Source organism: Malaclemys terrapin, chromosome 4 (genome assembly GCF_027887155.1).
Source record: "Malaclemys terrapin pileata isolate rMalTer1 chromosome 4, rMalTer1.hap1, whole genome shotgun sequence".
Lineage (NCBI taxonomy): Eukaryota > Metazoa > Chordata > Testudines > Emydidae > Malaclemys > Malaclemys terrapin.
In genome coordinates this window covers 131,404,326-131,426,324 of record NC_071508.1, presented here as the reverse complement: position 1 = coordinate 131,426,324, position 21,999 = coordinate 131,404,326, and the positions used below count along the sequence as shown (strand labels likewise).

The following is a 21,999-nucleotide window of genomic DNA, read 5'->3' as shown; positions in this document are numbered from 1 at the left end:
CTGCACACTGGGCTTAGCCTGCCCCCTCCTGTTTTCCCATAACAGCACTCTACTCAAGCTTCTAAAACCCACCTGTAAGCCCTTGGCCAAAGCCTACACCCACAAATAACCAACCTGGGCTTTGGAGAGGGCTAGATGAGATACCATGTGTGCTTGCCATTGACTTTACTTCAGAGCTAGATGCCCTCTCCTCAATAAGACATGATCACACTGCTCTACAACATTCCCCACCCTTGTCAGGTGGGGAACTAGATCAAACAAGGCAACAAAATCTGGTCTGTGCGTACACAAAACTGGCTACAGAGCAAAAAGACCAGCCATTAGTCACTATTATTAAAAACAGATTTTTTTTCAAAAGACAGTTGAAAATAAGTTGTAGGGTTGCAATCATTATATACATGTTCTTATGAAATGTACTGCAGGATCCTGTTAATCACAGAACAGTTAACAGAGTACTCAAGAACATTCAGCACCTTACTCTGCATGTTCACTTGAGACCAATTTCTGTTTTTACCTCTACAATAACAAGCTAGACAAGATGCCACAGATCTTTGAGTGATGGAAGTCTGCGATTGAGTCCTTGCATATTGCCAGCACCTTAGAACTTGCACTTATCACTAGGTGTTAGATTTCCCACAACACTGAAGCATTCTACATTGGCACATCTACTGAAGATGAGTTACCTGTGCAATTGCCCATTTTACCATGGGACCACATGCTAAGGATGCTCGGTTTACGATTTCATAATTGTAACTTGGATTTGACATATAGTTCTTCTTCATCTTTTCCCGGATGGAATCACTGCAAAAGAAGAGTTATGTTTGACACAGCATGTGTGCAAGTGTTGAATCTCTCAGCGCAGAGTTACTGAGAGGAAGTTGCCCCTTTACTACAGTAGATAAACTAAAACCAGTATCTTATCAGTGGTTCTCAAACTGGGGGTCGGGACCCTTTAGGGGGTCGCAAGGTTATTATATGGGGTGTCACAAGCTATCAACCTCCACCCCAAACCCTGCTTTGCCTCCAGCTTTTATAATGGTGTTAAATATAAAAAAGTTTTTAAATTTATGGGGGGGAGGGGTGTCACACTCAGAGGCTTGCTATGTGAAAGGGGTCACCAGTACAAAAGTTTGAGAACCACTGCCTTAGATCTTCAGTATTAAAGTTGACAATGCTGCTGATGAAATTATCTGAGAATAACTGGTCTGTTTTTCTCTAGTCATTTGTCTCCTCACCCAACAAGAGACAGATTGATTCTAAAGCCAGTTTTACTGCAGCAGGAGGGTTGGCCATTGCTCTTACTTCAACAAGATGCTGCTTCCTTATAGAGCTCACAGCTATTAAGGGGATGAAAAAGTATTCAGCATGCAACAATCAGGGATTTAAGGCTACTGCTGGGAAATAATGAAAAAAATTTAAGTTCAGTTACTGGGAATAGTCTATACCCCAGTGCTCTAATGGAAGTATGTGCTACTCAGACTTTATTTTAAAATTTATTTTAAGAGAAAAATTTAGCTCCAAGATGCACATCTTCTCCCTGATAGTTTGATATTTTGTTCTCCGCATAAAAGGTGGAGATTCTGCATACGCATAGGAGATGAATTCTGCTTTTTGTGAGGTGGAAACCAAACCCTAACATCACCAATTGTGACTACTAGTAAGATTTCTATCGTGAAAATCTTGAACAATTTCTTTCTATTCCCAGGAGTAGCTCGGTACCTGCAGTTATTCACCTGATCTCCTCTGCAGAAAAGTTTACAATAGTTGGAATGAAGTTTTCCCTCATAATGATGGAACGTATCTGTTTCCAGTCAGTTGTACTTTCACCCAATAGTAGACAGATGGATTCTAGTGCTAGCTTCACTGCTCCAGGTGGGTTGGCCATAGAACGGACCTCTACCAAATGCTGCTTCTTTATTGATTTTACAGCTAATCACAGTAGTCAAGCCAGATCGAGCAGGAGAAAGGAAGAGTTTTGATTGGGGAGAAAAAGGAAGGAGACAGGAATTAGCAAATCTTCATTGACATTGTTGAGAGATTTTTAAGCTTCAGGTCATATCTAAAACGAATTAAACCTCTCTTGTAAAAACCAAATGCTTTCCACATTTTGAAAACTCTCCACCAGTATTCTCATGTGAGAGAGAGCAAGCTGAACTATCAGAAGCCTCCAAGTACTACAAGTGCAAGAGTTTGCATGTGGCAGCTATGCTGAGTTCACAAGTTAAGGAGCCTAAAAACCAGGCTGTGCCTCTGCAGTGAGCGACTGTATACCTAGGCAAATAGTGAGTTAGAAGTCCTTCCTCCTCTTATGCAACCCACTGATAAGCCATTGTAATGAAGTCTTGAGTAAATAAGTTGTAGGTAGTATTTCCATTCACGATACTTAGCGTTTATTAAATCACTAATTCCATGAACTGGACACTGCTATCTCTTAAGAGGCAGCAGCAGCAGAAACAGAACACGTTAGGGTTTGTCTAGAAAACAGTGAGCAACAAGCTGGAGTGTAAGTGCACAGCAAGCTAGTGTGCTGTAGACTAACTGACTATGTGGACCATACTACTGCACACCAGAAATTTCCTAGCGTTTGTTGACCTACTCCTGTTTCAGGAGTTCCTATTCTAACGTGGCCTGGTATACTGAAAGATAGTAAGTAAATCTAGCAAAGTTTGGCAAAAAACAGTGAACCATTAAGACAGTTTATTGCTCAAAGTTTAATAAAAATACTGCTTAGAATGCAAGTCTACAGTAGTAATAATGGGAATTTTGGAAGCTCAGTAGTGGTAAGTGAATTATTTTAATTTCTCCTACTTCCACACTAAAGATTAAAGATACTGCTGATAAAGCTATGGACCCAAAGTTCACAGAAGCAAATGGAAGCACTCCCACCGACTTCAAGAGCCTTTGGATCAGCTGCAAACCCCTAAAGCAAGGGTAGGCAACCTATGACATGTGTGCCGAAGGCAGCACGCAAGCCGATTTTCAGTGGCACTCACTGCCCAGGTCCTGGGCGCTCTGCATTTTAATTTAATTTAAAATGAAGCTTCTTAATCATTTTAAAAACCTCATTTACTTTACATACAATAGTTTAGTTATATATTATAGACTTATAGAAAGAGACCTTCTAAAAATGTTAAAATGTATTACTGGCTCACAAAACCTTAAATTAGAATTAGAGTGAACAAATGAAGACTTGGCACACCACTTCTGAAAGGTTGCCGACCCCTGCCCTAAAGGAAGGAATGCTGTAGTTATTTGTCAGTGTTGACTTACCATTCTGAGCTTCAATGACAGCAGGTTCGACTTTGTCTAGATCCTCCTTCACACTCATTTGCTTATCTGCAATTACTGCTTGCTGTTTGTGGAGCTGCTCTTGAATGTCTTGGCTCATAACCTAAGAGAAAGATTGTGCAACCTGTAAGATATTATTTCTAGATGTACTGTACATGTGTAAAAGGTAAAGAAAGCTTTGATTTCACCTTTTTCTTCTCAGCTTCTTGCTGATCCTTCACCATTTTTTTCAGCTTGTCATTAGCTGCTGCATTCTTTACTTCCAACTCCTGGCTCTTTATTCTCAAGTCCCTACGCAGTTCTTCCACCTGACATGAATGGTAAGATTAGAGTCTGTACAGACTAAACTCAGTTTTAAAATGTTTTAATAGCTCTAATTTTATATTAAAAAGCAAAGTTTAAAGGTATGTACCTGGTCAACAGTTTCCTTGATCTTTCTAAGACCAACATTCAAATGCATCTGCTGTTCCTCCAGCTCACTCCTTTTCTCATTGAACAAGTTGGCATAATGGTTGATGAAGTCCAAATAGTGACGTGGTGTGATGGCCATAGTTCTGCCTCCCCGTTTTGCTAGACGAGCGTTAGCCTTTCCAAAGGAAAAGGATTTTGTCAAAAGTTTTTTTATGTAAAAGATTTTTTTAATCTAGATTATATATTCCTAAACTCAAAACTGTCACAGCAGCAACACTGTTGTACTGAACTTGTGTCAGTCCACTAGAACATGACATTAGAGATCTGAGTAGCATGGCAGAACACACCTGATGAAGGGTTTGATGAACAAATACACAGCTATTTACAATAGCTTCCCTATGTGATGGCGGTTGTGGTAACTTCTCATACACAACTGGCATATAGTCTGGCACAATATAGTTTGGCTTCTCAAGATCCATTTTGCTTGTAAACTCTTTGCCAACTTGGTACAGTGCTTCAGTTGACCAGTCTCCAAACCAGTTCAAGACACACCTGCGGACAGGACAAAACATACATTAAAACCTCCAAAATTTCTTTTTTTCAAGAGAGTACTAACAATATTCTGCAAATAAAAAAAAAAAAAACAAAAAAACAAAACCCAGACAGACCTGAAGTGTTAAGATACTTTGTTGTTGGTTAGCTCCCAAACAGAATAAGTAAGTTACCTGTTGAAGAGAGCTGGAGAAGTAGCTGCTCTGTCCTTCAGGCCCTCAGAAGATGGGTTCATGGTGAACACAACATGGAGATTGCGAATAACTTGACTGGTGAACCATTTGTACAGTTCTTCATGTGAATCTAGCATTAAACCTTCTTTCTGTGCTCCCTCTTTACATTGAGTCATAAGGGTGGCATATTCATCTCCTTCAAAGAGACCAGGAACCTAATCCAGGAAATAAGTATATTTTTCTTAAAGGCTTGATTTTCCCTGCATAACTGCTGCTTTACACAGATTTACTCAAGTTACCTCTCCATTGGCCAGAAGAGTATTCATTCTCTCCAGGAATCCAGAATCCAGTACATTTGACTCATCCATTATAAATGCTATTTTCTCATTCTTGCAGCCAGAACGTCTTAAGACCGTTCTCAGATCTTCATCAAAGTCTTCACCTGTGTATTTCCTATGAACCTATAAAGATTTAGCAATAGTTACTGATCTTTTTTAGCCCTTATCGTCCCACACAATGACTTGTTTATACATTTATCTTACCAAAAAGACAGAATATCTGCAAGACAACTGCAAGCTTTAACAGTCAATTTTTTTGTTGAGTGATAGAACTAAACCAACCTTTATTTGGTAAACACTTAAACCATTCATCCAAGCCACAAATCGCGAGAGAGTCGTTTTCCCTGCTCCACTAACTCCAATGAGAAGCAAGTGACCCTGAGGCTGGCGGAAGATTCTGAAAGAGATTAGTACTTCAAGTTTATTGCTTGATAAATTGTGAACTAGCTACCACATTTAGGGTGACCAGACGTCTCTATTTTATCGAGACAGTCCCGATTTTAGGGGACTTGTCCCGTGTCCCGACCTTACATTGGTCGGGACGCACTTTGTCCCGATATCGGGGGACCGTCTGGTGGAGGACGCAAGCCGGCACCGCTCACCTCTTCTTCTTGGGCCCTGAGGCAGCTCAGCCGAACTCCCAGTGCCTGCCTGCCTGCCCGCCGGAGCCTGCCGAGTGTTGCAGCCCCACTCCCCAGGCACGCACAGAGACGGCGAGGAGGTCTCCACTGTGTGCTGTAGGGGCGGGGGGGTAGGGGTGGGGTGGGGGGGGGCTTGTAGGCACCGGCAGCGAACCCCCTGCCCCTGTCCCCGCCCCCCCAACCCGAGCGACCTTAGGAGCCAGAGGGACAGGACCTGCCTGCTGGATGCTCCCTGGGAGCCGCTCCAGGTAAGGCAAGCACTGCCTGGGATTCACCTGGCCCCCTGGCAGGTCCCTCTGGCGGGGAGGGAGGGAGGCTCTGCGTGCTGCCCCCCTCCCTCCCCGAGGGGGGAGGTGGAGACGGAGCGGAGGCAAGCTGGTGGGGGGCGGGGTGTGGAGCTGCCAGTGGGTTCGCAGTTTTTCCTGTGCTCCGGCAAGTTTTCTTTGTTTTGCTCCGCCGCCCACCCTTTTTTTTTTTTGCTCCGTTGCCCCCCCCGCCGCGTCCCGATATTTGATCTCGGTCATCTGGTCAGCCTAACCAAGCCTCCTTTCCTTGCAAACTTAACCTGTATATTTTTTTTAGTACTCTGACTGGTTCGGGGGCAAACTGAAGTGACTATTGGCAATATTTCTCATTCTACTACTACAATTCCAGCCTTGCAGTGCCCCCTTTACAGAATGCCTCTCCCAAGTAGAACACCAGAACAAACTGTTGCTCCATTCTGGACTAGTCTGAATACAGATTTGTTTTACAATTCAAACTAGACAAACCCAGAAGTTGGAAATTCAGCTTACCGGTCAATTCTTAGCACATGATCCAAAACTTCATTGAACAGCACTAGTGGCACATCAAGTTCTTCTTCATAAAACACTTTCAGCCTGGCTTTTACATAGTCTCTCAGCTCTTCCTGATCCACTGGGATATAATCCTAGAATAAGGAGGCCAATATGTAAGCAAAAGATCTAAAACTAGAATTTAAGACTAAGGGAGAGATTCTAACCCTGCTGACCGCTCTGTGCTGGATAAAGGGGCTGGAGTGACAAATTCCCAACTCAAGAATTGAGGATGACAGCCACAGGGACCGCCCCTCAGACTCTGATGTAGCATGTGCCATGGGTAGGGCTTGTAACGTCACATGCCATGGCAGCAGTACTGCCCAGAATTTTTGAAGGCACATGGGAACTGGCTTGCACAATTTAGGTAACCAATTAAGGCTCAAAGCTACCTTAGTTCCCACCTCACTCCCCCTTGGCTAGGAGTTCTGTGCTGTGCCTCTTAGCAGCATAGTTCAGACTTTCACCTTATGTTGAAAAACTAGTTTGCACACCAGTTCAGATGTTGCACTTAAATCTGATGCATTTTCTATTTGTGCATTGTGTCTGCAGAGCCACTGTAATGTAAGGCATTAAAAGTGATCTACTGCTTACTTTCAGTGGCAATATAAGTCAGCATATTCCATAAGTGCCAAAAAATTCCCAGGTAGATAGGTATTTGTGCTCCTCCTTGGCACTTTTACCGTCACTGCAAATTCCTGATTTGAATACACATATGGCTCAACTTGTTTGAGGTATGTTAACATACATGCACCCAGTGTATTAGGTAAGTCTAAACAGACAGGAGCACATTTAGCAAGCAGGCATAGAAGTAGATTTATGAATACCTGATTGGATGCTGAAAAGCAAACCCTAAAACATTCAGAGCGACGAGCTTTACAATCACATATTAGCATTACACAATTGTTTCTTGAAGTCAGCTGCAACAGTTGAAGCCATATAAAGGATTGGGGGTGGGGTGGGGGAGAAATCTAAGGCTATGAACAGTTTATTGATCAGACATTATTGTTAGTTATGAGTAGACTATAGGCATTTATTGTTCTGAAAGCATATAGCCAGATACAAGATTGTGCAGTACAAGCATACTCAATCATACCACCTTGGGTCATACCTCAGATCAAGTTATGCAGTGATCTGACTAACACCACTTGGGAGACCCAAGGGAAACCCAGGATGCTAGGAAATGAAGCTTGTGACTCAGTGGGTGGCATTTCTTCTTTGAGTCATTAGTTAGCCAGTGTGGTTACGGACACCATTAGCTTATTTGTTAAACAAGCCAAAGAGACAACCTACATCTTCTAACTGCACTAGTCCAAGACCCCAAGATACTTTCTGCAATTGTTACCCTCAATATTCTAGATGAGTCCCTGTTTGGATATATGCTCTGCCTTCAAATTCACAGTTCTACTCCCTTGGTACCCGGACAGGTTCTGCTATGTGGTGGATACCCATCATGCCATGCTGCATCAAATGTGTTTGCTTACCAACTCCAACTGGTTAGCAATCCTTATTGTCAAAGGACAATTCTATCATAGCATGGACTGCACTTAGTACACTAGAAGGAGTGCTGCCTAAGATTCACTCTCTTAATAGGATACTTCGTGTCTGCAACAGTCAATGGCAAGGCTTCTATTGAGATATCCCTCTTTACCTTTGACAGCCAATTGCTGTACAAGATGGGTCTGCTCATAGCTTTCTCTTTGTCTATGTTGGGGAAATGCTTCAGAGCTACCATATCAATGTTTTCATCAGTCCAACGTCTCTCCTCATCCTCCACAAGTCTAGAGAGAGAGAGAGAGAGTTAGTTACAAGCAAGCAGGCAACACCTATTAAAAACAGATATATGTGAAGGACACACCAAGTACTATAAATAGCAAGTTAAGGCAAAAGGGTAATACTATTGTACATATGGGTCAGTTCTATCTACTTGGAACTACTTAGCAATCCAACAGACACTTCTCTTGCCCTGAGCATAGAGAACTAGATTTCAAATCCAAAGGTGATATTCTTCATATTTTGGTTTTGTGTATAAGCCTTTGAGGGTAGCACTTATTTAATGAATTTAAACTGTTGTTCATTTCTACAGCAAGCACAATTTCAATTTGGCAAATCCTGAAGATGTGAGAAAGGAACAAGGGGACGGGAGGGGGGGAGCCTTTCAGTGTAATTGTAATAACTTAAGGTCCACTTTTGGAAAAAATCTCAACTTGCATTTGATAAAATCCCTCAATCTCAAATGCAACAATTGAAGAAAGGGGCCTACTGAGATTGGCCAAGCCTTTTCAAACTATTAGTTTTTACCACCTTTAAATTTGAGGTGCACTATAATCCTGTGGTCTTTGTAGGCAGTCTGTATTTCACCTCACAAACCTGCCCATTAAAACAGTTGTGCTACAAGCAGATAAATGAATGAGCCATCAGTTTGAAGTTGAAATCACTGATAAACTCGCTTTTTTGGGGGGGGCATTTAAACTACTTGAGTATTCTGCCCAGCTGAGCCCCTGTAACTGTTTATACTTATACATCTGAAAGAGCAATCTGTAATCAAATTAGAATTCAACTTGGACCTCGACTTGTTTTAAAGGAAAGTTTCTGGAAAGAGCTGAGAAAAAGATCAATTTGTACTTTTAATACCATTTCCATAGTTTCTTTACCTGTCCTGGAAGAGACGCAAGGCTTCGTGTGCCCAAATCCTAATAAGGCCTTCAACAGGTAAGGTTTCTAATGGTCTTAAGGCTTCAAAGATACCTCTCACCCATCGAGTCATTTCACGAGGTGAATAAATGTAGTGTGGCTGTGTGTCCTGGGTGAACCTTTCCTAAAAATTCAAAACACTGGGAATAGTATCTAATGGGATAAAGTTATGCAACAATAATTAACATGCAAACAATGCTTCTCATGCCCCCATCTCACAACTGCTAATAAAAACAGGGTAAGCAGGCCAAGAAAAAATGCACTGGAATTTATCTAAATTAACAAGGAAAGAGGACTAGTCAGCAGAAGTTTGGGATAGTGTGTAGTGCAAGTTACCTGTGACATTGTGTAGAACTCTACCATGGCAGCAGTAAGAGGTTCTGCATATGTGCGGAGCGATGGGATGAGCCTCAGCATTGCACGATTGAATGTTCCATATATCTGAGTAAGTGAAGCTGGTCCAGGATAGTCCACATACACCACAGGGACATGGCGTAAAAATCTGAAAGAGGTGCAATAACTTAGTGTTCATACCAGGAAAGACTTCATCCAACTCAGCTAGACTAGACCTGACCTATCTATTTTCAATATTCAAAACAACTGCCATCCTTGGTGGAGATTTCATCTCAAATTAAGCCACTAAAAGTCGAAGTAGGAGAATCAATTACTGACTTGTATTCTGCACTATCACATCATATTGGTTCATTTCTGATCCAAGCTGCTTGTTTCATAGGGTAAAAATAACTATTCATTTCACATCAGCATTCTCAGCCTCTGAAGTGAGTAATATTCAGCACTCACATTAGTCGCCACACTGTTGGCTAAAACAAAGTCCTTTTTTTTTTTTTTTTTTTTTTTTTTGGAGATATCCTATCTCCTAGAGCTGGAAGAGACCTTAAAGGTCATCGAGTCCAGCCCCCTGCCTTCACTAGCAGGACCAAGTACTGATTTTGCCCCAAATCCCTAAGTGGCCCCCTCAAGGATTGAACTCACAACCCTGGGATTAGCAGGCCAATGCTCAAACCACTGAGCTATCCCGCCCCGCTTTGAAGTACAGGAATGTGAATGGAGTACAGTCTGTGTTGTTCATAGATTCTAAGGCCAGAAGAAATTTCGTCTAACCTCCCATATAACACAGGCGGTAGAACATCCCCAAAAATTCCCAGGGCATCTTTTAAAAAATCTCGATTTAAAAAATTGTGAATGATGCAGAATCCACCCTCGGTAAGTTATTCCAATGGCAAATTACTCTTAAAAATGTATGCCTTGTTTCCAGTTTGAATTTGTCTAGCTTAGAAAGGTATAACATGATCCAGTGGCTGGAAGCTGAAGAGCCCATTATTAAATATTTGTTTCCCATGTAGGTACTTAGAGACCAATCAAGTCCCTCCTTAACCTATTCTTTGTTAAGCTAAATAGCTTGAGCATTTTGAGTCCATCATTATAAAAACACGTTTTCTAATCCTTTATCATTCTTGTGGCTCTTCTCTGAATCTCTTCAATTTGTCAACATCTTTCTTGAATTGGGGGCACCAGAACTGGACACTGATTCCAGCACTGGTCACACCGGTGCCAAATACAGAGATCAAATAAGCCTCTTTATTCTTATTTGTGATTCCCATTTAAGCATCCCAGGATTGCATTAGCTCTTTTGGCCACAGTGTTCCATGTTCAGCGGGGAGCTCAAGTTCAACTGATTATTCACCGGTTTCAGAGTAGCAGCCGTGTTAGTCTGTATCTGCAAAAAGAAGAACAGGTGTACTTGTGGCACCTTAGAGACTAACAAATTTATTAGAGCATAAGCTTTCGTGGACTACAGCCCACTTCTTGTGCATCCGAAGAAGTGGGCTGTAGTCCATGAAAGCTTATGCTCTAATAAATTTGTTAGTCTCTAAGGTGCCACAAGTACTCCTGTTCTTTTTGATTATTCACCATGATCCCCAAACCTCTCTCAGGATAGAGTCCCCCAACCTGTAAGTATGGCCAACCTTCTTTGTTCCTAGATGTATACATTTACATTTAGCTTTATTAAAATGCATATTAACTGCTTGCACCCAGTTTACCAAGTGACAGATTGCTGTGAATCAGTGACCTGTTCTCGTCATTTACCATCCTCCCATTTTTGGGTCCTCTGCAAACAGTGATTATTTTGTTCTCTTCTAAATAATTGATAAAGATGTTAAATATCATATGGCCAAGAACCAATCCCTGTGCAACCCTAATGGAAACAAGCCCACTCAATAATGGCTCCCCGTTAATAGTTACATTTTGAGACTTATCAGCTAGCCAGTTTTTAATCCATTTAATGGGTGCCATGTTACTTTTATATCATTCTAGTTTGTTTTTGTTTTTAAACCAAATTGCCATACAGTACCAGGTCAAATGCCTTACTTAAGTGAGTATATTACGTCAACACTATTAACTTTATTAGCTAAACTGGCAATCTCAGAAACAACAAAGTGAGTTTGACAGGATCTATTTTCCATTAACCCATTTTGATTTGTATTAGTTACATTGCCCTCTTTTAGTTAATCAAGTCCTGTATCAGCCACGCCATTATTTTGGCTGGGATCTAGGTCATCCCATTTACCCTTTTTAAAAACTGGCATTTTAGCAGCTTTCTTCCAGTCTTCGGATCTTCCCGTGCTCCAAGACTTATTGAAGATCAACAGGAGCTTGCTGGACCATTAATGAGCAGCTCATTTGGATACAAGATATTTTTAAACCAATATTTGATGCTACAAACTAGATTCCAGTATTATAATGTAAAGGCATCAGATACTCCATTTTGCAGATCAGGACTATAGTTTTAGTAGCTTCAGACTAGTATTTACCTATGTGAAAGTGGTTTCCTTCCAGGATCGGTAGGTGGGTTACAAGCTCCAACAAACTGAATCCTCTCTAATTTCACCCAGGTCTGATCCGATGTACGGTAGAAGCCTCCATGTTCCACCATCTGAATGAGGGAATTGTTTTAATACAAGAAAGTTTCAATATTATTATTTTTATTAATAATAGTATAATCCTTAATTTCACAACAAAACAAACCTGTCTAATGAAGGATATGACTCTCTGCGTGCCATACTTATCCATATCTGGCAAGTTGATTTCGTCACAGAACAGCACCAGCCACTTTCCTAGCTGCACAGGAGCCAGCACCACTCCATTAGGTGTACGCCTGTACTCACAGTAATGATCAAAAGTTTTCAAAAGTAGCTCTGGGGTAGTAGCACTAGAGAAGTTAAGTCCAACCACCTTAAAAAAAAAAAAAAGAAAACCAAGGGTGAAAGAGGTAAATCCATGAAGACATTTGATACATTTTAATAGCTTAAAGTCTTAGAACCACAGTTTCAGTAGATTATCATTCCTCAGTAACAAATATATGTTACAACTTGGCCTTCAGATTGAAAATATATGCTGTAGGTTGACTAGATACTCATCACTGGATGCTGTTTACACAAGTATTTGGGTCACTACAGATATGTAAAATTCCTTATATACTGCCATCAAAGTCTGTTACCTGCCAGTTGTACCCACTTGTTAGAATACATACCATCTCTCATCACTGTTAACTGGTTTAAACACTCATACCTGGATGGAACAGCCACCTGAACTCTAAATACTTTTGATTTAATAATGAACAAGTGGAAAAAAAAAAGCCAGTACTACTGGTGCTAGTTAGAAAGAAACAATAGATGGCCGTGACGTGAAGGGACTCCTGGACTTAGGAAGAGTCTAGATCTTCTTGGTGACTATGAGCAAGTCACTAATTTCTACTTCAGTTTCCACTCCCATTTTACAGATTTAACTGTTACTACCTCAGAGTGTTATAAGGATACATTCATTCAGCTGAGCAAAGAGCACTGATACAATGAAGTTTTTGCCATGTAAGTAGAGAGGTGTTGCAGTAATCATTACAGTAAATCTTGTAGGCAGCTTTTACTTGTTATAAATTTGCAATTATTCAATAACGCACATATAAACAGAATAGTTACCTCCATATCAGGGAGGGCTCTGAGAGCACTGAAAAGGGTCATAGTCTTTCCAGAACCTGGTGGGCCACAGAGCACCAGGGGTTTGTGTTCCGCTAGCCAAGTATACAGCAAAGCTTCATGGCGGACGGTATCTAGGGTTGGTACTACAACATCAGGAGCAGCAACCTTGTGGGTCTCAACTTCAATCTGAGGAACCTTGGACTGCCATGGGACCCACTCACCTGTAATCGACACCTAGGTGAACAGAAATATAGTTAATGTATAAATTTAGTAGAGAAATGGGTTCCAATGGGGTTCTCATCACAACCCCAGCTTATTTTACACAACTTCATGCTTTAATCTGTGAACTCAGTTAGGCTTTTAACACCTGCAAATTTGATGCTGTGGGACTAGTTTACAATCAGTGTGGACTACGTACTGAGCAAAAAACAAACAAAAAAAAACCAAAAACAAAAGAACACCCACCATAAAACCAGTGGCTTGCCTTGAGCTAACTTGTGAGATACTGATTTACTCCCATTGAGAGAGGTTAATTTAGAAATAGTGTCATACTGGCTTTGTTTCCTTAGGAATTAGGTTTTTAACCTATAAAAAGTACAAGGGGCTATTACCTCATAATCAATTATGGGTATGTTGGGTGCTGTGGGCAATGGTACAGTGGTGATTCTCCTAATGTATTCTCCCAGCTCTGCTCTCATTTTCAGACGACTATCTCCAGAGAGTGACCACAGTATTGCATAGACCAGGTATCTCTGATGGAAGACAAGAGAAAGATTAGTCCACACAAATGCAAAAAAGTATTACTTGTGTTCGAAGGACAGCAGAAGAAAATACAAGGAGAGCCTGGTAACTGTGTTCATCTTTAGGCTTTCAGATCACTTTGCTGCAGTATTTACTTTACCTGGATATAACGCTCCAGTTGATCTATCTGCATAGGGAAGTCGGGATGGTTTGCATTGTACTGGGCTACATTGCGGCAAGCCTGATGCAACATAGAGAACAATGAACCAAGACAGCGCAAGCGAGTGAGATCCATGATATGCTCTAACTTGAAAGCATGTTCAAGAGCTTTAGTCACCAGTCCATTAGATGTGAAATAGGGCTGCATAATTGTTGCGGCATCTCTTTGAATCTGTTGGTAAAGACATTAGCATTGTTCAAGGAACTTGGTTTGTAGTCTTAAGTCATAACACTAGATTTTAAAATAAGTTTGTCTATAGCATTGATTCAAAGTGTCATACTTTAATTGGGGAATACAACATGCAAGTTATATTTTGTTAACTCAATCTCTATTTATATTCAGTACAGCCTGTAAGATTAGGAAGTGCCTCAAAAGCTTCTTTCAGTGGGTCTGGTGTCAGTCCCCAGTATTACAATCCATTCCAAGATATACCTGCAACATTGGAGAAGCTGCTTCTTCACCTTCATCTTCTTTGCCCTTTCGCCTGCGCTGAGCTTCCTCTTCACCTTCATCCAGAGGGATGTTTCGTAGTCTGGCCAAGAAGTTATTGAATATCATGTCAGTGCTTAAGACATCTTCACTGAACCAGACCATTCCACACCTTGACACTGTGGCCAGAGTAGCATATTTCAGATCCTGTACCTCAAACATGATACGCACCTAGAGAGAAAGTGCATATTTAAAAGAAGTTAGATTTTATGTTCTACTGAATCTATTACAGCAATTCCTCACGTAACGTCGTCCCGGCTAACGCTGTTTCGTTGTTACATCACTGATCTGTTAGAGAACATTTGGGTGACCAGACAGCAAATGTGAAGAATCGGGACAGGGGGTGGGGAGGTAATAGGAGCCTATATAAGAAAAAGACCCAAAAATCAGGACTGTCCCTATAAAAATCAGGACATCTGGTCACCCTAGAGAACATACTTGTTTAAAGTAGCAAAATTCTTCCTTATAACGTCGTTTGGCAGCCACCTGATTTGTTCACTGCTTGCAGAAAGAGCAGCCTGTTGGAGCTACTGGTGGGGGCTTGGAACCAGGGTGGACCGGCAGTGCCCCTATCAGCTCCTCTAAGTTCCCTGTGCAGCAGCTGCCCAGCAGGCTATCAATTGCTGGGCAGTTCAGGTATCCTTCCCCCCACTGCCGTGTGCTGCTCTGACCCTCTGCCTTGGAGCTGCTCCCGGGAGCCTACTGTTTGCTGTGCAGGGGGTGGAGCGAAGAGGGGTGCTGATGTCAGCGTGTCTCCCTCCCCATACCCCATCTCCACGGGAGGGGGTGGGGGGGATGAAGAGAATAGGACAGGGCTTAGGACGGAGGGAACTTGCTGGCAGCAGCTGCTGTCTCAACTTGCTGATCAACCTAAAAAGGCAGTGTACTTAGAGTGGGGTCAGCGTACTTAAAGGGCAATGTGCTTCACATACCCACAGTGTGTGCCTGTCTGTGTCACAACCCCTCCCACACGTTGTGTGCGCGCATTTCTCTCTCTCACACACACACACACCCACCCACCCCCACGCACCCCCTCAGCACTTTGGAAAGTGGAGGGAGTGGTGCGCGCCAGTGGGATAGCATGAGTTCATCATCACGTTCAGTTTCCACAGGGAATGTTTGCAGCCACTGCCATGCTGGGTCTCCTCCCTCCATTCCTGCTGCCTTGTAGAGTGTGAGGCTCCATTAAAGATGTGTTAACCCTTGAGGGCTCAGCCGGGTGCTAGATCATCATCTACCAGTAAAGCATTCCCTGGGAAATATCCCACCCTCTGACTCCACCACCTCAACCCAGCTTCACAGTCATCATTGCTGTGTACATTAAATTGTTTAAAACTTATACTGTGTGTGTATGTGCGCGCGCACGCACACACACACACCCCCCCCCCCGACTTGTCTAGTGAAAAACATTTCCCTGGCACCTAGCCCCCCCGAGCCCCATTTACATTAATTCTTATGGGGAAATTGGACGCACTTAACATTTTGCTTAAAGTAGCATTTTTCAGGAACATAACTACAATGTTAAAACGAGGAGTTACTGTAAAAGCTGTTAAAATGCTTCTCTAAACTCCCCAAAAGCCAATATGTGGTATAAAAATTAGTTTTGTCTTGAATACATAAAATACTTTATGAAATTAACACCTAATTAGACATTCATGCATGATCTAGTATTTCCTCGTCTGGAAGGGTCAAGGTAAACCTGACATGACAAACTCCATAACCACAGAAGGGTTTTTAAACAATTCAACTAGACTATTGCATAAGATCACTTTTGCTCTGATGCAATATTAACTTTTACCTGAGGGGAAAGAGTGTGTGATGAGAGTCTGTTCATGTCAGCTGCCAAAAGCAACAGAGCCATCAAATTTTCAGTAGATTAAACTATTTAGATATGCTGAAATGTTTGTAAAAACAAAAAACTTTACATTTGGTGGAAGGCTGAGACGTTCTCCATTGGGCAGTGTCAGCAGTTTGTTGTCATCCAACACGGAGTTTAAGTTCTCCACCCATTCAGGATCTACATCTCCATCAAAGATGATCCACTGTCGTTTTTGCAATTCACCTCTCACATTGTCTATGATCCTAAGTTCAGGAAAGCATTTAGTGTAGGTTAAAAAACAGTAATTTTCCCTTCCCTCAATTCTCTATGGCAATGACAACATCCAAGGATCTCTCTAATAGCCACTTTTTAGCTTATATGCTATTCAATATTTAAGACTCACTTTCTCAGGACATGTGTAAACAATCCATCTGTCCATTCTCTGGTATTTGGATCCAAAGTACCATAGAGGTGATCTTTGCTGATTGCTTTTGGATCAATGATGTGAGCAACACCTTCTACACCCTCTAGCCGCTCCAGGGCTTTTAGCAGCACTCTCCAAGCCATGCTCTTTCCACTTCCAGAAGGACCCACCATCATCAACCCATGATTGATCTGGGTAATTTGATAGAGCTGAAGAACCTGTGACAAAACAGAAGGATCTGTCATTTAAGACTTGCATTTATTAAAATTCAAACCTATTAATCTGGAATCATTTAAAGTTGAAACTTAATTTAGGTATTCTGTCTATTTGGGGAGCAGTTGTATTTGATTTCTGTATCACGGAATATGGAAAGTGTTACATGTACTTTTGTCAACTCCACATTGTAAGATTTACAACTATTACAATGTACCTTTTCTACCCACATGCCACCAACTTCTTCTCCGTCACCATATGTAAGGTACATTTCTTGACACACTTTCTTAAGCTCCTCTCGCAGGGCTGTCATTTCACCACGGTGATACTGTACTCCAGGGAATACATCAGACAAGAGACTGAACAGCAGTGGGATGTCTTCCGCAACAAGTTTGGGGACCATTGTTTCACACACACTCTGGATCAAAATCTACATGGAAAATTTCATGTTTTGATTAGACAATACACCGTAAGCAATGAATATCTGCATTAGTCACATTGGTGGAAATATTTCAGACAGGTCATGCTGAATACTCAGACTGCAGAGTATATTGACATTTGCTAGGTTTGCATTTGGCATTCTTATTCCCTGCAAAACTTATTTGATGTTGAGTTTTATATTTGTGTAAGACCATTTATGACAGTGCATTATGAACTTTAAAAAGTGATGCAATACAGGGAATACTTAAGCTATCGCCTAATACAATTGCCTTAGTTGAGGAGTGACAACTGTACTTGCCTACATAACAACATTTACCTGAAAGTGATGTGAACTCCAGGAGTTCATTCAGAATGTCTACTCCACTTGGAATATAGAGTCAGGATACCACTCATTTTACAGGAGTAGTGAAAATTTGTAATGACCACAAACCATCAGGTGCCTCTGTTTTACTGTAAGGAAGATACTTCTGCCAACTCAAGCACTGCTTAAAACTCAGTTCAATCTACTGAAACCACCACTCCTGTAGCCTAAAGTACCATGACTTTAAGTTCATAAATGTCGTATTTACTTGAATAGATTACATTTATGCTAGATACAGCAGGTGCTTTACTGTAAATGCTCATATACATGCATATGTACTGTAATCGCCCCTTTGCTGTGAATGAATATAAAAAAATCTGTATATGTTTTACCTCTTGTTCAGGTAGGTTCTCAGCAATTTCCCCTTCATCAACAACTTCACCACGCTCTCTCTTCTCCCGCTTTATCTTCTGAATCCTCTCCCTCTTCACATTTCCTGCACTAATCAGTACACTCTTCAAAGCTCTTAAGCCAAAGTCATAATGACTTTGAGAGGAGAGCTGCTCATCACAGAGTCTAAGGATAAAAAGATACCAGAGTCAGTTTTAGACATACTAAGATCACAAAACTAATGTTCAATACTAAAGTGTCAAGCATGCTTACTGTTCTATGTTCTTGCTATGGCAGTTTCAAAACTAGCTACAGAGCCATTTTAAGTTCCAGATTTAAGTACACAAGTGATCTTTTAATGGTTTGGGCCACACTTGTTTAAGTGACTATTACTTACTTGAAGAATGGGACAATCTTATTGGCAAGCACTTCAGCAGTACGGAAACCCTGGGAGTACAACATGACCTGGGCAATCAGCTGGCGGTCTGGCTTTGTCATAGCCAAACTACGGAACAGCTTCTTCAAGTTGTCTGGAAGATTTGATCTACCCGCATAACCAGGATTCATGGTGATGAAGATAGCCATGTCTGGGCTCACTTTAACTTGTTTATTCAGCAGCTCACAAGTAATAGGTGCAGAAGCTAAAAGTAGTTCACACACAAAGTATTTTTAGTTACAATTGATTTTGTCTCAGTCAAATCAGCTATCAACTACAGTAGTTGAAACTTCACTTTTAGTATCCTGTATAGTTTTGTTTATGGTACAACTAGCCAAACATTTTTTCTACCTCTACACTAGTTACACAATGTTGAAAGTGACTACATATCAATTTAAACATTTAAAAGAAGTAGCTTTCATGTTTAAATTACATTTTCAAATAAAATAAAATAAAAAAAAAACAACCACCACACAACCTTGGCCAATGTGGGAGTAATTGATCAAGAAAATTTCTCAAAAGGACCTATTTCAGACATGCAAGTGAGGGCATTCTTTTGCCAGAAAAGCTATACAAAACCATTAGCAATTAAAAGAATTGCATACTCTTGTCATAGTTTGGATTGCAATGTTCTCGCAAGGCTTCCTGGATGCATTGAACCTGCTGAGAAACAGCCGAAAGCATACGCTCCTCAAGTCTATTGAACTCATCAAAGCAGCCCCATGCGCCCACTTGACAGAGCCCCACAAAGATGCGTCCCATTGCCTGTAGGCAGAGAGAAAAAAAAAAAAAAAAAAATAGATTAGCTTTACACACACACACACACACACACAGACACACACAAAGTTACCTTGGTTATTCTTCCCTGTACACAGTGGAACAGGTGTAGACTGGATAGGATTGTGGTTACATAGATTAACCCCCTATTTAATGTGTGTGTACGATTATGCTGAGAATCTTTATGCTTTCAACAGAAACAACTACTTCTTTACCCACCACTCCACTCTTGCTTCTCAAATGTTTCCGTTTTTGAATGCCAGCTTCCATGTTTTAGAATGTATAAGGCACTACTAAGCAACTTCCACTCCTCTTTAGGGAAGTCTGTCACTTAATTATTCTAAAATCTCTGCAAGCACATTCCTAAACCTGCAGCAGAATTTAAAAGTAGTTCCGATGCTGCAATGTATCAGGAAGTCCATTGAGATAAGGAGTATGTGCAGCAACATATACGTTAGGAGTCAGCCAATTAAACCTACTTGATTTCCACTAAAGTAGGTGTACTTCAGTTGGTCCCACAGTATGACTGCAGGATGGTAATGGAAGACTGTAATTTGAAAATATTTTAAGTTACTTTCCTAAAGCTTGGAGTTCAGATTTTCCCTTGCTAAAATTACTGTCTAAAAGCAGAGCAGGGAGCTTCTAACCCAATTCTGCTTTAGGTGGTGGTGAGGACCAATGAAGCTGCACAGTAAAGTAACCAGAATCTATTTTACCAGATACAGGAACAAGCTTTCAAACATTTTTTGAAATCTACAAGCTGAAATGGCATATTAATGGAGATCTTAACTTAAAATGAAGAATGTTCTGATGTTAAATGAAAGACACTATACCTGGAAGTCAAATGTTTCATCACAGTTGAAAACCAGAACAAAGCGGCCAAGCTGGTGTCCAAGGGCCTTTACAGATTCTGTTTTACCAGTACCAGCAGGACCTATTTTTAGAGTTGGATAAAAACGAACATTAGTCTCCTCCTAAGCACTAAACTGACAATATTAACATCTAGAGTTTACGGGCTGGGCTACAGTACCGCGGTAAGTCAGCCCAAGCTACACTACTTGAATAACGTAACTGAAGTCAATGTAGCTTAGTCTACACTGCACTGTGTTGGCGGGAGAGCATCTCTTCTCAGGGAGGTGGAGTACACAAATAAGTGGGAGAGACTTCAACAGACCTGCTAAATCGACACCTGCTGCATCGATTACAGCAGTGCAGATCTACCCTAACTAGGGGAAGGGATAGCTCAGTGGTTTGAGCATTGGCCTGCTAAAACCCAGGGTTGTGAGTTCAATCCTTGAGGGGGCCACTTAGAGGGTCTGGGGCAAAATCAGTACTTGGTCCTGCTAGTGAAGGCAGAGGGCTGGACTCCATGACCTTTTGGGGTCCCTTCCAATTCTGTGAGATATTTATATGGAGATATACCTATAATAATAATATTTATATTTTAAATATAGACCTAGCCTAAGTGTTGCTCTTTTTCAAAACTGGAGTCTCAACTATGGAAGTTACTTTATTAATTTTATAGCTGATGAACATCAGTCTTTACCTTTAACAAAAGATACATATGGAATCAGTACAAACTTACCAAAAGGTGAGCCTCCAAGTCTTGCCTCCAAGGCTTGCGTCATTGTCAGGTAACAGCGGTCAGTAAGAGGAGTCTGAACTAGTTTATCCTGAACACCAAGATACTCAAAGCCATAGTTGAATTTGGCATTTGCCATCTGAATGGACAGCTGTTGCAACACATCTGTCTGTTTTGGGTCAAAGTAGAATCGCATCTGGCTGAGCCACTCAAAGGATTTGGAGTTGTCAATCTTACTTTTGATCAGTGATCTTGTAACATCTCTTTGGTGCACTAACTCTGTAATCTGGAGAACAAGCATCTCATTAGCAACCACATGAAAAAAGACCATGCACTCTAATGAAACTAACAGTTTTACTTTATCTCACTGCACCTCAGTTGATGAAAAGTCATTGCTCGGTGCTAGAAGGCATCATCTAATATTCATCCTCTAGCCTGCAGAAAAGAGGAGCTAGTAAAGTCTGTAGATGCAGGATCCCTCCCAGTCAAGCTTCAGGCCAAGGTATGGTTCTGAAACCACAAGAACTGTCCTTATGGACAACCTTTTTCTGTCCACACGCAGAGAAAGGAAGCACATCCATACTCATCCTGCTACACCTCTCTGGCACCAGATACTGTTAGTCACCAAATATTCTTGTCTGCCTCCAAGAAACTGTAATGATGAATGAGAGTGCCCTTAAACCAGCTCACATTTTCCTCTAAGAAACCCCAAGTGCTGTAGATGGACCGTTTTTCTACATCCCTCCCCACCATACCCCAAAGAGCGCTCACCTCTGAGGTCCCACAAGTTTTAATCCTCTGCACAAGTTATTCAAAGTCTATATAAAGCCACCAAAAGAATTGCTCAGACACTATAGGCTGAAATCCCAGCAGGTACAGACCAAAACTGAGCTCTACATCTCCATTCCCAGCTTTCAGAAGCTGGAATCAGCAGCTGAATGAAGCGTATCTGACTAGAGCTAAACCCAGCCAAGACTGAGATGCCGGTAGATAAAGCGAAATGTTTCCAAAAAACTTCCTTCCTCTAAGACTCCACTATGGAGGGCACCTTCCCCTCAGACTAGTTTAATCATTAGCCTTCAATCCTTTTGGATGCCCAAGACACAAAAAATGTCAACTTTCATCTGCAGTAGGCCAGAAATTGGCACCTCATTTCATCAGTACAGACTGACACGGTAAGGCTGAAGGTCCATAGATTTGATTATTGCAAGTCATGTCTAGCAGTGAAACCACACCCCATG

The 21,999-nt window shown here is 41.4% G+C and overlaps 1 protein-coding gene across 1 annotated transcript in view; it reads right to left on the bottom strand.

Annotated features, from left to right (window-relative positions):
• Positions 1 to 21,999, bottom strand: part of LOC128836282 (cytoplasmic dynein 1 heavy chain 1) — a 76,311-nt gene that overhangs the window by 20,915 nt on the left and 33,397 nt on the right. Inside the window, exons 27-53 of the mRNA XM_054026394.1 lie at positions 20,762 to 21,044; positions 20,010 to 20,110; positions 19,005 to 19,164; positions 18,361 to 18,604; positions 17,966 to 18,149; positions 17,049 to 17,261; positions 16,598 to 16,836; positions 16,301 to 16,457; positions 14,319 to 14,546; positions 13,827 to 14,057; positions 13,537 to 13,677; positions 12,926 to 13,159; positions 11,979 to 12,185; positions 11,765 to 11,886; positions 9,267 to 9,432; positions 8,891 to 9,054; positions 7,888 to 8,017; positions 6,198 to 6,331; positions 5,045 to 5,159; positions 4,724 to 4,885; positions 4,425 to 4,639; positions 4,047 to 4,251; positions 3,701 to 3,874; positions 3,477 to 3,596; positions 3,271 to 3,391; positions 1,734 to 1,929; positions 684 to 801 (exon numbers count right to left, since the gene is read on the bottom strand). Coding sequence (XP_053882369.1) covers positions 684 to 801; positions 1,734 to 1,929; positions 3,271 to 3,391; positions 3,477 to 3,596; positions 3,701 to 3,874; positions 4,047 to 4,251; positions 4,425 to 4,639; positions 4,724 to 4,885; positions 5,045 to 5,159; positions 6,198 to 6,331; positions 7,888 to 8,017; positions 8,891 to 9,054; positions 9,267 to 9,432; positions 11,765 to 11,886; positions 11,979 to 12,185; positions 12,926 to 13,159; positions 13,537 to 13,677; positions 13,827 to 14,057; positions 14,319 to 14,546; positions 16,301 to 16,457; positions 16,598 to 16,836; positions 17,049 to 17,261; positions 17,966 to 18,149; positions 18,361 to 18,604; positions 19,005 to 19,164; positions 20,010 to 20,110; positions 20,762 to 21,044 — 4,764 coding nt within the window. The remainder of the gene's footprint in view (positions 1 to 683; positions 802 to 1,733; positions 1,930 to 3,270; positions 3,392 to 3,476; positions 3,597 to 3,700; positions 3,875 to 4,046; positions 4,252 to 4,424; positions 4,640 to 4,723; positions 4,886 to 5,044; positions 5,160 to 6,197; positions 6,332 to 7,887; positions 8,018 to 8,890; positions 9,055 to 9,266; positions 9,433 to 11,764; positions 11,887 to 11,978; positions 12,186 to 12,925; positions 13,160 to 13,536; positions 13,678 to 13,826; positions 14,058 to 14,318; positions 14,547 to 16,300; positions 16,458 to 16,597; positions 16,837 to 17,048; positions 17,262 to 17,965; positions 18,150 to 18,360; positions 18,605 to 19,004; positions 19,165 to 20,009; positions 20,111 to 20,761; positions 21,045 to 21,999) is intronic.